The sequence below is a fragment of the Gorilla gorilla genome, chromosome 10, assembly GCF_029281585.2.
Source record: "Gorilla gorilla gorilla isolate KB3781 chromosome 10, NHGRI_mGorGor1-v2.1_pri, whole genome shotgun sequence".
Taxonomy (NCBI): Eukaryota; Metazoa; Chordata; class Mammalia; order Primates; family Hominidae; genus Gorilla; species Gorilla gorilla.
Window position 1 is genome coordinate 21450953 of NC_073234.2, and position 16357 is coordinate 21467309.

The 16357-nt window shown below is 47.9% G+C and overlaps 1 protein-coding gene across 1 annotated transcript in view; it reads right to left on the minus strand.

The window, feature by feature from the left end:
• The window catches only part of ANO2 (anoctamin 2), a 386124-nt gene that overhangs the window by 237432 nt on the left and 132335 nt on the right, over positions 1-16357 (minus strand). The window contains exons 8-10 of the mRNA XM_031001166.3: positions 14147-14202; positions 12888-12929; positions 6334-6398 (exon numbers count right to left, since the gene is read on the minus strand). Of these exons, the coding sequence (XP_030857026.2) occupies positions 6334-6398; positions 12888-12929; positions 14147-14202 (163 nt within the window). The remainder of the gene's footprint in view (positions 1-6333; positions 6399-12887; positions 12930-14146; positions 14203-16357) is intronic.

Here is a 16357-nt window from a genome sequence, read left to right on the forward strand (position 1 = left end):
GGAAATCAGCAGTTTTCCTTCTAGTTTCATGACTTCCTATGGGCTAGATATGCCCAAGACAGAAACAAACTGTCCCAGAGATAAGGTGCTCCCTATTCCAAGAAAAATCAAGCAGAAGCTGGGCATTTGCTAGATGAATATGCCACAAGAAAAATTCTTCATTCCTTCCTTCCAGGGCCAGCTATCCAACTGTCTGACCTCTAAGCTTCATTTGCCTCTGTGAGGCTATGGTTTGTTCCTAGAGGTTCTGGATAATTGAAAGCTTATTGTAAAACAGGGCCAAGACAGCACAAACATATAGCTTGTCATATTTTTCAGACTAATATCAGCTTTTCCTCCCTGGGGCATGACATAAGCTGATCAAGGAGGCAATGAGCTGATGCCAGACAGCTCCTTCCTTCCCCAGCTCTGCCCTGGAATTCCAGGTGGCCATGGGGAACTTGTGGAGCCTCTTGGTGCCTTGGGATCCACCATCCATACCATGTGGCTGATAAGACAGGAAGGAGGATGAAAAGTTTAAAACAGTAGCCACCATCTCTGGAAGGCTGTTGTGAGGCTAGGAGGCCACCCTCAGAAGACCAACACAGTCATTAGCTGCCACCTTGAACTGGAGCTGGTAGCATTTTGAACTGGAGCTGGTAGCATTGTACTCCAATTGTGGTTTCCATTGGTCAACCACAAGACCAACAGCCTTCCCTCCGAAAGGGTACAATTGGAGGAGAGTGGCACTCCATGGAGGAAATGAGAGAAAGGAGACTGGGGCAGAGCCTTTCCACAGCTTGATGGGATTAACAGCATGACTTATATCCTGATCTATAAAATGGACCAGAATGTAATGGCATGGAACATAATCATCCTTGTTTCTGCCTCACCTCAACCAGCTGTTGCTGCTTTTCTCTGTCTACCCTTCTCTCACACCCTCAGAGGTAAAGGAAGAATAGACTTCAGGCCTATGAGGTATTATTTCCTTCCAGGCTGCAAAATGTTTTCCAGCTAAACCCAACCATCAAATGATAAGACCCGCGCAAATGCCATGGTGCTGATCCCACGTGTCATCTCTCCTTAGCTTCCCTTCATGCATCCAGCCTCATTTCCTTCCAACCCTGGATTGCCTGCTAATTCGTGGGGCAGAGCAAGGGACTTGGGCCAGGTTGGCAGGGAATCCTTACAGACAAGGTCTGCAAGCCAAGTTCTTGATCTCACCACTCCCAATCAACAGTGAGGAAAGATCTGGCTTTGAGTCAATGTGATTTTCAGTCATTAGTATCAGGCTAAACTATAAATCCTTATACAGGGCAGTCCAGGCTGGTGATAAAGACACACTCTTTCACCTCAGTCGTCCTTCAGAAAGCAACATTTCTGATTCAAGGGCCACCTCTTCCAGGAAGTCTTGTCTTATTCCTCTAGCAGCAATTACTCTTCAAATGTGATCCCATACTGATAGGTTTGAACATTATTATAGTCCTGAGAGCCCTCACTATATCCTGTCTTGCACACATTTGTCTCCCTACATAACTCCTAGATCTTAAAGGCCATAAGCTCTCCCTTCATCGTTGTTGTGCCTCCCCATACTGCCAAGCAAAGAGACTTGCTCACTGTAAGCATCAGTGAATGTGTATTGTGTCAAGCTGAATTGCCTTTCTCAATCCCAAAGAAAAATCAAGGAGAAAGCAGCAGGGCTAAGGAAATAAGTAATCACAGATTGATCAACGTTTTTCTCTCTCCAGTTCCTCCTCTAACCCAGCTGTGGCCTGGCCAGTCCTTCCCCAGCCTGGCCTGCTGAGAAGCCTCCTAAGAACACGGCTTCCTCGGTCTCCCTCCGGGGATGCTCAGATGGCTCACAGTTCAGGAGGGTGGAAGCAGAGCCCAGAGACAAGGAGGGATGGATCAAACCACACAGTCTCTGGTGGCAGTGCTGGGGAACCCTGGCAAGGACGGTGACCTGTGCCTTGCAGTAGGAGGGAGATCCCATTCGTGGCATGTCAGGCTAGAGAGGGCTGGTAGAGATGTGTAGCAACGTTGGGGCACAGTGACACCCAAGGGCTCCTGAAATGGTAACCCCATAGAGATCACTCTCAGATCCTCATGGAAGCTGTTCCATATCTCAAGGCTCTAAGCTGGGACATTTCTAAGAGAACTCCAGAGCTTCCACATGGGTGGGCTTCATGCCCAGGACATGACTTTAAGTGCAGGAAGCCTCACTCATGAAGTGAGCACCCCAGGAACAGGTGGGAGTGAGTAGGGACCATTACCCCTCTTCAGACTGCAGGCCTGGTTTGGTACAGTGAAGCTCCCCATGCATTATCCCCTTGGTGAACTCCCACAAGTCAACAGGCTGCAATCCCTCTGAGCTGAGTACAGTTCTAGAACCCTCTCTTTCCCATGCTGTCACAGGCAGGCAGTGGCAGCTGCTTTAGAATAAACTTTTTGTACATTAGTTTCAGCAGAGTATAGTTAGAAGAGAAATCAAACTCAGAAGATGCTTAAGACCTATTGTTTTGTGTCATTCATATCAAAACGTCCAAGCTAAGAAAATCAGCCTGGGAGCAGATATTAACTTTAGTAAAAAGACAGATTACGGCCCTGACTAGTATTGGGTCAGACCTGTACAAATCGAAAAGGCCTCCAGTCCCCAAGTTTTCCCAGAAAATAAGGGCTGTTTTCCTCCTGGGTTTTAGAGCATTGAACCAGAGAAGTGCAGGCAGAAATGTCCTTCTCCAGCTGTGAGGACCCTCTTCCAGCTCCCTAAAGGACCAGAAGAGCCATTTCACTCTAGCTCAGGAGTCATTCCTCATATTATCAGCCGCAAGCCATGTTTCTGACAGCGCACAAGTGCTGCTGGCTGGAAGTGCCCAGGAGGTCTTCTGGATTGGGGTGCACTCACTCATCGAGGTTCCTGCTGGATACCTCTCTAGGGAACTTTCCAGAGAGCTCTCACACACACACTCACACACACACAGTCACACTTACAATCGCTCATTCATACACACTCATGCACACACTCTCTCACATACACTCACACTCTCACACTGACACACACTCATGAACACACTCATACCCACTCACACACACACTCACACTCACACCGACACACGCATGCATACACTCACACACTCATTCACACGCTCATACACATACACTCCCCGCTCACACTCACACACTCATGCACTCTCACACACACACCCTCACATATACACACGTCTCCCAGACACACGTATTCTCTGGCACACACACACTCTCATACTCTTACACTCACACACATGCACTCACACACACACCCACTCTTGCACATACACACACACAAACTCACAACACACAGAGACACTCTCACACGAACACATTCTCACACTCACACACACTAACACACACACTCAAACACTCTCATACAGGCTCACACACACACTCAGGCCTGCAGGCCCCAGGTCTCCAGAGCAGAGGCAGGATCGGGAGGAGAGCCCTGCGGGGCTGGAGGCCATCAGCAGTCTCACAGTGCAGCCTGCTGGGCACGAACGACGCTGCAGCCGGGTGGAGGCAGGGGCCAGGAGTGCAGGGAAGGGCATCTTGCCTCCCCTCTGTCGACTTTCAACATCCAGGAACGGTGTCTCAAACCCCAAGACTCAAAATGAGGCCTGAAGACCTGCGGAAGGGGAAGGAGAGCTAGTTCCGGGGCTTTCCACATACAAACAGGTCTCCTGCCCCATGAGCTCTCAATGGCTCACACAGAGGTTTTAGAATCTTCCAAACAATTGGCACAGAGGAGGAGCACTAGGGCTCCAGAGGAGGAACAGAAGCTTGGCGCTAAAAATGAGGAGCTGAATACCCAAAGAAACGGGTGGGAAAGACCTTGGCCAGGCCTGTGCATGAATTATCATGTTCCGCCTGTGCCAGATTCCCCTGCTCCGTCACTCTTCCAACACAGACCATATGAGGGCAACTTCTCCGCGAGGCACACGGAGGGTGCCATGCATGGTAGTAAGTAGTCATGGAGCAAAACTGTCATGGTGTGGGGCCTGTGATGGCTCAGGAAGGGAGCCACAGGCTGGAATCTGCAGGCAGGTGGGCCCCGACAGGAGGTGGGAGGAATGATGGAGAGGAAGTGGCAAAAGAGAGAAATGGTGCTGAAGAAGAATCCCCAAGACTCAGAGTTAGATTGGGGAGTGGGAAGTGAAAGTGAGGCCAGTCAGGGATTACTGAGGTCTCGGGTTGTGTCATGATGAAGAAGAGGAAGGAGAGGACTTGGACAGAATCAGGGAAAGCAAGTTGGGACCATTTGGTAAAAGAGTGTAAAATGAGGAGTTTGGTGTGCTCACTGAGTCTAAGTAGCTGCTCCCTGCACGCTCCAGCCCACATTTCTCTCTACAAGTTCTCCAGGTACTTGCCCACTTCTGCCCCGAGTGCTCCCCACCACCAGCCCTTCCATCACTTCTCTTTCCAGCAGTTTCTTGAGGTCAGAGAGTTCCTTATGCCACTGGGATGACAACCACCATCACCATCTGCCTTGGCTCCCCACACACATGCTGCCCAGCGTCCCATTCTCCTGAGGCTCCTTCCTCCTCTCCCTCCTGACCAAGACTTGGCTTTGCCCAGGGGCCGTGGGAGTGTTCCGGGCCATCTGATCTGTGAGGAGCTGTAGACAGCCTCCGGCCCTGCTCCAGTACACCGTGCCCTGTCTAGACAGATTTGAGCTCTCCATCCTCAGGAACCGCCAGGCCCCAAGAGCAGGGCTCCGCTCCAAAGGCAATACTTCCCCTGCAGGTGAGGCTGCTTTGGTGGCCAAAACTGAGCGCATATTGGAGCCATTTGCCACTTCGCTGGCAGCGAGTCACCTGAAGTCTCTGCGGGAAAAGATAGGGCTCTCTGGTAGGGAGAATTTTTATTTTTTAATCGTACTTAAAAAAAAAAACAACAAATGAGTAGTTGGAGACAACAGGCGACAGAGTGGGTGGCCACTTGAGATCCAGAGAGAAAGATCAAAGCCCACCAAGAATGGAATGATCAGCCTTGGTGTGGCCCAGAGAACAGTCTAGGTGGCCCATGCCACATGAAAGGCAGCCAGGGGACGGGAGACAGGGTGAAGGCACCTGGTCACAGGCCCCGCATGTCCCTGCTCCCCCACCCAAGACCTTGGTTCATGGTCCTCAGCTGGAACAAACACCTGCTTCCAAGAGACATCCAACCAAGCTCTGTCCGCTGGGAGGGCCGCTGCATCTCTGTGTAGGAGGTGAGCTGCCCAAACTCTGGCCTCCACGCGGCTTTCTCTTTCCAAGAAGAAGCTGCAATTCCTCCCTCTAGACTCGCTTCTCCTGGCCGCTGCCCCTCTCACAATTCCAGCCCAGGGCAACCAGCCAGGAACACGCTCTATTCTCAGGCTGATGAATTAGCTCATTAGGTGACTTCAGGGCAGTGAGTCCACCATGTCTACCATGGAGCAGCCTCCTCCTGCAGGCTCCAGCAGCCCATCTTTTCCAAATGAGCACATTCTACCATGTGAACTCACAGATCCCTCAGCTCAGCCTCCCAAGTTAGGACAACCAGGACCCTGAAGATCAAAGAGGAATTGGGGCTTGCCCAAAGAAATGGTAGCACTTAGTGGCCAGGCCCGGACCAGAACTCACATCTCCAGACTCTCAGGCCAGTGCTGTCACACAGTGCTGCCGCCCAACATTCCAGCCAGAAGATTGAGTTTCTAGACCCCTGAAGCCATTTTAAACTAGTCAGACCTACGACATTCCAGTAAGTTATTTCCAAGGACTTTTCACTAATGTTCAACAGAAGCTGGGGAAATGTCCAAGGTGCCAGAAAACAGGACATCATTCTGTGACAACACAGAAGGGAAGAAACCCAGGGCCTAGTCTCTCCTCCTTTCTAATTTGGAAAAGCCATAAAAAGTCCACATTCTGTCAGGCCAGCCAGCATATTCCCCATGTGATTTGCTAAATCCACCCTTTCCTGGATCAACACTGGCACTTGGGCATAACCCAAGAATCAGCTTCATCCAGGTTCTTCTCTAGGACAAGACTAAGGAAAAGAAATGAGACAGCTCCATGCACCCCTCCCAGAGAACAGGCAGGGAAAGAGACCAATGTTGAAGACCTCAACATTGCAGGTCATGGTCTATCAATCTACAGTATCTTTTGCCCCGCGCAGCCTCCATGTCCCTCCCATGTTCCCAGCTGCTTCCCCACCCATGAGACACAGAGGAGGGGATCATAGACGCTAGAAAAGAAGATCCCTCCACTTGAGCAAAGGACTGTCAGAGTCAAAAGGTTTATGATACATCTTTCAGGACTTGCATCTCCAGGATACTTCCAAAAGTTCCCTACCACCTCTTACCTGATGAGGTCAATAGGTTGGAACTTATAGAACACTCCATAGCGCGCCCATTCTTGATATAGCAGCTAAACAAAGAAAATAAGGAAACAGGTTAGAGGTAGAGATGGGAAACTTCACCTGATTTTGTCCATCCTAACAAGTCAGATTTTTATCCCCAAAGTCCAGCTTCTAAGAAATTCTCATGAGACATCCAGGGGGAGATGTTCAGAATCGGGAGGCTATGGAAACTGGCTTCTCCTTCCTCAAACAATAGAGATGAACTTTATCACACTCTGAGGCAGTCCTGCACCTGATTAGCAGAACCCCGTCTTCTTTATTCCCACGTCTTGCCTAGTCCAGCAAAATGAGCCCTAACGTTCATGATTCACTCATTTAACAAGTATTTATTGACATCTCCTTATGTGCCAGGCACTGTCCCCACACTGGATACAGCAATAAGCCACAGTCTGCTTACACCCTGGTGTGGAGAGATAAATATAAACATATAAACAGATAAGATTTTGAAATCTTAGTGAAGAAAAATTAATCAAGGTCAGGGAGTAGAATGTGAAGGAAGGGAGAGGAGTAGGATGCTGTTGTAGACCGGATGGCCAGGGAAGGCCTCTCTGAGGAGGTGACATTGAGCTGAGACACAAAGGAAGGGGGGAGGGTGTCCCAGGCAGGACAGTCTTCTTGTGCAAATGCCCCAAGGCAAGTGCATATGGCACATCCTAGGAAGAACAGGGAACCAGTGTGGCTGGGGCAGAGTGAGCACGGGGAGAACTTGGGAGACAAAGTCAGAAAGAACCAGGATGGCCAGATCTCTTGGGGATTTGCAGGTCATGCTAAAATCTTTGTATCAACACTGGATGAAATTTGGGTTTTGAAGGAAGCCACTGGGAGATTTGCAGTAGACGGCGAAACAATCTGACTGAGATTGCAGAAGGCTCACTCTGGCTGCTGTGTGGAGAACAGACTGAGAGTGATCAGAGGCATAGGGAAGTTACTGGAATGGTCCAGGGAAGAGATGATGATGGCTTGCACCATGGGGGCAGCAGCAGATACAGTAAGAACTAGTTGATTCTGCTTAGATTTTAAAGGTAAAGCCTGTAAGATTTACTGCTGGATTGGATGTGGGATGAGAGTTAATAAGAACATGGCCTGAGCCACTGAGTCATGGTGATGCCTTTTACTGAAATGAGAAAGACTGTGGGAAGGACAGGTTAGTGGGGGTGGAATTAAGAGCTCACTTGGGGATGCATTTTTTGAGATGCTCTTTGGGTATTCAGGGGCATGGTGAACAGCTAGATATGAAAATCTGAAGTTCAAAGAAGAGTCCAGTACATTTGAGAGTTATTGAAGAGGAGGCAATTTGTAAAGTCATTAAATGATGGATGTTATTGCCAAAGAAGAGATAGTAAGTATAGAAGAAGCCTGAGGTCTGGGCCCTGGGCACGCCACCATTTAGAGGTCAAGAGGGTGATGAAGAACGAGTAAAGGAGAGAGAAGGAGAGGCCCAGTGATGTGGAGGAGAACCAGAAGTGTGTGGCATCCAGGAAGCTAAGGGGAGAAAGGATTTCAAACAAAAGAAGATGACAAGCTGTGTCAAATGTTGCTAATGGGTCAGGTCAGATGAGCAGTGGCCACTGGACTCAGTGGCTTTGAGGTCACTGATCACCTTGACAAGAGTGGCTCCAGGAGAGGGGTAGGGGCAAAACCAAACACATCAGGCCAGGCCATCTTGGAATATTTCTGCAGCAACTTTAGCAGGACTGACATGTGTCTCACTAAACCTGTGTATCAATCCCAGTAAATAAAATCATTCAGTAAAGGATCATCATTAGACTTCATCTAGGTATCCATGCTGAATCAATATCGGCATTTTATTAGATTATATGTCTAGAATTGACAGATTTATAATACAGCTGCTATTTTGTTACATTATTTATTCTCCTACCACATCACACACAATTCACGAGGAAATCTGTCAAGGAGAACCTACTCTAATCAGGTACTTCGGAAGCCCATCTGAACATCAGCCCTACAGAGAGCCATCCTGTTTACCTAAGAATCTTTAAAGACATGATATTAAAATAGAAATGAGAACCAGCGTTCTTGCTTAAAGGTGATAGACTTTTATTGTCACAATGTCTTCCAGCAACTGCAAAAACAGGACCAGAAACTACACAGGCCCTGAAAGGGCAAACTGCACCAGCATTTACCACCACTTGCAATGGAGGAAACCCAGATACAAAAGGGGTTACTCAGTGCATGAAGGCAGAGGAACATCTGAATTCATGAGCACTGCTCCTGCTCACTCCAGGGCAGTGGCTAACCTAATCTTATTCTTATTAGTACATCTCCTCCTCCCACATCTTGGGTGCTTCTACTGCCTGAGTTTTTACTCCCTCCCCTGAGTGCAAACCCTGGGCTCTCCAACACCTAGTTGTCACAGTGACATCATTTGTTGCCCAAAGGGAGATATGCTTGCGTCAGGAGATGCAGGCAGGGCACCCCCTCAAGAGCTATGGGACGTCACTGTCTGTCTCATAGGCTCTGACCTCCAGAGCAAATTCCTCCCCAAGTCATATGTCCAGGCAAAACCTGAGCTTGAGAACACCTATCTGCCACTGCCCTGAAGGCAAAAACGAAAAATGTCCCAGGAACCCTATATGGCCTCAACTGAGAGCTGACCTCAGAAGCCTTTTCCCTGGTTGAATCCCAGATCTGCTGAAAGAGACTTCCAGAAAGTCCCTCTCTCACCATGGTCTCTTCTAAGCACAAAGATGTATCCACAGCTTGTGGATATAGATGAGGAGGAGCCAAGAGAACTATCTGGGCTTGATACAGAAAAGCTAGAAGCATACAGAGGAGGCCGTGATCAGGCAGCCCCTGAAACAGACAGCTGGAGCGACAGAGCACCAAAGCTGGGAGGCGGTGCAGCAATTATGCCTGGATGCCCCGGCCAGCTCACACGCCTTCTGTCACCTGCAGGGGAGGCAGGGAGGGAGGTGGAGAGTGCTGTAGATCCTTCTCAATCTTTAAGAAGGTTTAGTCACACATAGTTAAGAGCAAGTGGATCATGCTGAACTCCAGCTTGCAGGGTCCCAGAAGGGACCAGCAGTCAGGGTAAAGGGAGGCACACTCTGGAGTCCTGCCCCATATGGACCAGCATGGTGTGAGTAAAGCACAGACACGTAACAATCCCTTTAAACTTGCAGAGTCTAGAGCCTTCTAATGCAGCTTAGTGAATCCACTTTCTCCCTTACAGGTTCACCATGTCCTCTCTTCACCAACTGGCAAAGCTAGCAAATAAACCAGGGAGGGACTACTGCTCCTTCTTAATGGACAGTGCCTGATTCCAGAGCCCTGGATGTAATCCCAGATGTGTCTGTCTGCCCCAAGCCTTTACAGCAGGAACCATCCCACCTGATGGATCAGAGATAGAAGCAGCAAGTTTGGCTCCCCAGGGATCACATTTGACAGAGGTCATCAATTTAAGAATTTCACGAGACTATAAAGGAACTCAAGTGTTAAAAACCCTTTGCAACAACCCTTTGCAATGCCAGATAACATCAAGGTGTGTGGGACTCATGACCCTCTCTGAGGCCACAAGCTCCTCAGAGAGCAGCTAGACCTGAGACAAGCAGAAAGATGCTATAGCCACCTTGGAGGCATTCAAGGGATGGGGCAGCCTGAATGGAAGAGACTTAGATTCTACTCCCAGATGCCACACTAACCTATTTGAACATTTTAGCAAGTAACCCCACCTCTCTAGGTCTCAGCTTCTCCATACAGTAACATGAAAGTCGTGCAGCATGGCAAAATGAATCCTCAGTTGAAACCAAGAAGAAAAGTGCCTTTCTTGTGAGGAAGGCAAGTCTTAAAATGCAGGAGTGACTCTCTCCACAGTTTTCAGTGGGTCACTTACTAACTATCCACTAGGGAAGACATCCACCTGCAAAGGCTGGAAAATCCAGGACTAAGGGTTTCCAGAATGCTAAAGGAAGTCACATCCAAAGTTCTACTTTGGGTTCTCCCCTGTAAGTGGGTGAAGAAGCCAGAGAGAGCCAGTGGGAGCCGGGCAGCCCTGAGCAGATGGTGACAGCCACTTCTCTGGGAATTTCCAGGACACTAGGCAGCTTTGGCAAATGGGGAACTAGGCAGCTACTGGAAGCCAGGAGGGACCCATCTACCCCCACGCTGCTCCCTCTTCCGGTTGTCCTGGAACTAGGAAGGCAGGAATTCCTTGTTCTCAAGACGGAGGAAGCCTCTTCTTAACGACCCTCCAGGAGGGGAAAGAAAGAGACTTCCAGCCCCTACCTGGGGCTGAGTCATGGAAGCTGCACAATAGCACCAGGTGAGCTTCAAGAGAGGGAGACTGACATTCTCTAGGGCCTCTTGGCTTGCCTAGAATCTGCCTGCAATGAGCCTTAGCCTTGGGGAGAACATGGGAACAGCCACAAATGGTAAGGAAGAGTGAAGGAGAACATCCAGGTGCTGGCAGGATGGGCAGGTTGGGACACCATGGCAAATAATCCCTACAGGCCCCAGAGAGGCCACCCTACACTGCAGCTCCCAAGCCTTCTCCATGTCCTTCAGCTCCAAATGCAGGGGGTCCTTCCTGGCACCTAAGCAAAATGCTTCCTGCAACCACCTCGAAGAACACTTGACAGTTATAATATAATGAAAACAAATAAATATGCAGCACACACTTGGGCGTTTTTGCTCTTTCTCCTTCAGGATATGTTGTAGGCACCACCCACATACCACTAAAACTACAGAAACAAATCTAGCCCTGCCATGAGAATCTCTCTTGCTTAACAGAAGAAGCTGTGTCAACATGACCACACAGCACTAGCTGGGATTTGGACACTAAGGTTTTAGTCCTGACTTCACGAACATTCAGGGACATTAAAACCAGTCTTCTCTCCTGGCTAGGTATCACCAAGACTGGCCAGCAAGCCCAAGGAAAGGCCACAAGAAAGGGTCATCTTGTCCTTCAAAGACTTGTTCACCTTCACGAAGCATCTTTCTGACATCAACTTTGGGAGTTATCCATGGAGATGCAATTCCATCCTGGCTGGGCTCTCCCTGCCTCCTAGTTCCCACCTATTCTACCAGGTGGAGTGGACCCTGACTTCACTATATCAGCCAAAGAGAAACATTTTCTGATGGGAAAATTTTTTGTTAAAAGGCATTGCTGTGGTTAACAGTAATTTCATATCTTTCCAAAGACAAATACATATTTTTATATCTACAACATATATATTGTAAATAGTCCACAATTTACTTCTTCCATTAGTGCAGGTAACAGAAGGCTGACTGATCTCTCCTATGACTTGCTGTGTGTTCCTGGTCTCCGTAATGATCCTAGACAGGCTGGGGTCACCACCTGTTTTCTTATGCAGGCAATGGATGGTGATCACCATTTAAAGGGAAGGAAGGAAAAATTAGAGAGTGGGAGGACAGAAAATGGTTGGGCGAGAGAGGTGAGATGTGGTGAGACATGCTTCCTCCTTTTCCTTTAAATCTGATGCGGGACTTTTCAGGAAATTAAACACCGAGACTATTAGCATCGGATAGAAAACAGATGAGGTTAAGACATCGCAATACTACAGCAGATTCCCTGGGCAGGCAGAGAGGGGACATGTGTAAGCAATCACCACAGTATTTCTGGAAAAGACCTTTTATGTTTTTAATACTTAACACTTCATAACAGGGACTAATAGGCAGGATAAAAAGAAGCCTGCTCAAAAGGCAACTTGGGGCATGAATGATTTTCCAGACAACAGAGTGGGGGAGGGAAGTTGCTTGAGCTTCAGCTCCTCATCCCTCCCACCATCGCCCACCCTCCTCTGCTCACTAGAGTTGTTGAAGGTGGGGAGAAGCCAGCAGGAGGATGGCATAAGGGGATCATCGGTGCATCCCCACTGAAGAGGTTGGGCCATTTTCCTTCCCCTAACTGTAACCTCCAATTCCTAGTTTCTTGAACTACAAAGCACAACTGAGCCTCCCTCACACTCAGATTGCTCATCTATAATTTGGGAGTGGCTATACTCCACCTGCCTGCCTAAAAGGAAAGAAGAATCACCTAAAGTTGACCCTCCAAAAGCTATAATGGCATGGATCATCACATGTTTTAAGCAAGAGCCCTGGATTTGAGGGCTAGAGGTGTTCCGAGCCCCATCTCTGTTTCCTGTGGCTGTGTGATCTAGGCCAAGGTGCTCAAGTTTCTGTGTCTCCGTTTCTGCATATATCAGTTAAGGAATTTGGACAGCCAATGTTTCTCAACTGGTGCTCTCTTGCCATGGGAGGGTGGGGTGAGGGCTGTGTGTGGAGGGCCATTGGATATATTTCAGAACAGTTGGCATTGTGGCTCTCCAGGCACTAAATGCAGTAGCAACCACCCTCACATTTCCAAATACCTGGGTGGGGGAAAGGGGGGAGCTGGTAAAATTGTTGGAAAGTAGATAAGCAGGTAAAGAGAACATCTAAGACACTTCTAGCCACTTCCACACCCACCCGTAGTCTCGCATGCCCAAAGTCCAGGATGCTGCACGAGGCAGGCTTACCTTCCTGTCATTCATATCACCCTCTGGACTATCGTATTCACCCTGTGGAGAAAAAGTGATGCTGGATAAAGCCAATGAAATTACCAGAAGCAGGTGCCAAAGGAGAAAGGATTTTCTTTTTTATTTTCTAATATCATTGTTTTTTTTTCATTCCCATTTAAGGAAGCTCAAAAGCATGGCATGGTAAGGGGCTGATATTCCATTTTCTGAGCCATCAACACTTGCCACATTTCCTGGGATAACTTCTCACATGAAGATGTGCCCCCTCATCCACTTCAGAGATCAGCCTGTGACCCCTCGTAGCAATGCAATGGCAGAGCTCCAGACTTTAAATGGTTTAGCCCATCACGTGAAAAGCACCTGTGCCATGACATGCTCACTCTGTCCATAACTGCAGAACTTAGCAGTGCATATGCCACTGCAAATATGTCAGGAATTAGAAGACTGCCATCTGAAAAATTCCTGCTGGCAGTCAGGGAGCCCCACCTCAGCAGTCTCAAATGGCACTACCGCATGGCAGGTGCCCAAGACCTGACCAGTCTGATGAATAGTGAAGCCATGGAGCATTTAGCTCAAGGACCAGTTACATTCTCATAAACTGTCTTGAAGAATACCATTGCATTGTATCATGGTATGTTCGTAACATTATCTCCAGTCAAGGAGAGCTTTCATTACAGTCATTCTGTTTTCTTTACTTAACCAAAGCATTGTACAAGGAATTCTGAGAGATTTTCTTCAAAAAAAAATTTTTTTAAATAATGATCTTTCGTTAATATGTACCTGCATGTTAAGGAGGAATTTCACATCTGCACAAAACTCTCCCATACAAAATATCACTTTCAGGCAGCTAAGGAGACGTCTGACAGTCCAGGTTAGGGATTACTCAGGCCTTTCAGTCTCCTTCCACCACCATCCACCACCCTCATCAATATCTCCTCCCTTTAATCACCTCATGCCACATCTGTATAGTTACACTTTTGCTAAAAATAAATCTAGGGAGTACAAGAAAAGCTCAAACAAAGCCCAGTTTATTGTGTCATCTGGGGAAATCATTGGCGAGACAGTTTGAGATGATTGGCAAAAATCAAACTGGGGATTATTGTCAGCAATGAGTGGTCCAGGGTCAGCCAAGGTATTTTAATGTCATGATTCACTCCTGCCTCACCCTGCAGGTATTCACCCATTTCACTGCCACGAAAAGTTGTGGTTTTCAACGTTTTGAAGACTACAGAGAGCATGCTGATGAAAATAGTACTTACGTCATGAAGAGGGTAGGCAGCCTCATAGATATTGTTTGCGATCAGAGAGTTAATACCTATGGAAGAAAGGGAGATGAAAATAGTAACTCTGGGGCAAGCGTTTCTCAACTTAACCCCTGTTTTTTGATAAATAAACTTTCACATGCCCCCCCAGTTGAGAATCACTGCATCCTCCTCTATATCATCCAGGCTAGAACTTTTTGTCAAGCTCTGGTTCTTAGTATAAGAACAATATTTTTTCATTCCCTAAATACAAAATTATGTTTTAATATCAAATATGCTGTCTCAAAGTTCACATTCCTCCTATCTTCAAAGATTCCAGTCATTCCATTCCAATAACCTTCCACCACCATCAGGTGAGAATCTCTGTGCTCCATGACCGCATAGGAATGGTTATATGGATCATTTTAATCATGATCTATAAAAGTGTATGAGAGCATCCGACTGCACTTTGAGCTCCTTCCTGCTGTTTCACAAGGCAGTGTTCGCTGTGACTGATCTGCCGCCTGGACCATAATATCCCTGAGGTGGGCAGGAAGCAACAGGGCAGTGGTTCTCAAAATGTGGTCTGGGGAGCCCTGGGAGTCCTCATGAGGCTTTCAGGGGTCCCTGGAGGAAAACTATTTTTCTAACAGCACTAATGGTTTCTAACTGCTTTCTCACTCTTCTCTCACAAGTACATAGTGGGGTGTTGTGGCACATGCTGACATCATCCCCTATGGCTAATGGCATGTGTGTTTGTGTATTCTTGCACTTTCACAATTTCTCAGCCTTAACTTCTCATGCAGTAAACATTGGTCGACATAGCCACGCAAACACCCTTTGGGTGTTCCCAATAATTTTTAAAAGTGTGAAGTTACCCTGAGACCAAAAAGTTTGAAAACTATACAAGGGATTTACGTTTTAATTCCAACAGTGTCTCACACCACTTGCACATAGCAGACCCTACTAAACAAATGTGAAATGAACAAATGGCTCTGTCCCTCCAACTCCATTATACTCACAACAGAGAACCTTCTGCGCAGCATAAAGTCATCGTTATTTACTTGTTTCATTCTTGGTTTTTTTCAGAGACTATAAAGTGGTCTGTGTGTTCTGTCTGAGTCGGGATGGTCTGTCCTAGGTCGCTGGCTTCCAGATGGGAGGGATTATGTCTCACCAACTCGTAGTACCAAGGATCCCGCCATACGAGGATCCACATTTAATCATGGAGGGGGAGGAGAGGGGGAATTTCTGGTACACAATGATTTCCCTTGTCTCGCACTTACTTTCTGCCCTGAACCATTCTTTCCAAAGAGACTGTAGACTGTAGTGAGATGAGGAGATAATTGGTTTTGGAGGGAAAGATGTATGATGTCCAAATGCTAAGAAATCTGCATTTGCATGGCTCTGAATAAACGCCGAGGTTGGATAACAAATCTAGACAACATTTACTCATTAAAATTCATGGCTTCCCACCTCCCGCTCTTACCCAATGCCCCACCCACATGCTCAGAGACCCGCAGAGGATCTCAGACAATCCTCTCCCCTCCATCAGCCTCCTCTTCCTCAAACCTCGCCCCCATTTGCCACAGTTCCAGGACATTGGATGGCACAAAGACTATTCTCCGGGCCCCACGTGGGAGCAGAGGCCCGCGGCAGGCTGCCGGGTGTGCCCAGTAGAAGTGGCTGCTCTTCCAATGAGTTGAAAGCTAAGTGTTTTGGTACTGCTGCGTCACCAAAGGGCCAGTCCTTTCCTGACTTTAAGTTTCTTCCTTGGCATGCACATAAAACATGAGAAATAACTTTGTGGGGTGAGAGGAGCAGAGGGTGGGGAGAGGGAGTGCAGATGGGGGAAGGGTGCCTGGAGGTTCGCTAAGCTGCAGATTTGTCTGACTCACAAGACTACAATTTCACTCTGAGCATCATTACTCAGTTCAAGAGCCATAACCACAGCAATGTGAAGCCACCCTACCATAATCAAAGGGAGGAGTCCCAAACCGGGAGGGGAGTTTGTGGGAGTTTGTAGTTAAAAGCTACAAAGTGCTGTAGGCATGGATAGGGGTTGAAGCATCACAGGCAGGTAGGGCCCCCCAGCTAGACCGCACCCCAGAACCTACCCAACCCAATCCATACAGTCACACCCCACAGTTGCCGTGGCAGCTGTATATACCCTTAAGACAGTCCCAAAACTCTGTGGAAAAGTACAGCAGGTGTTTTCACCGACTTAGC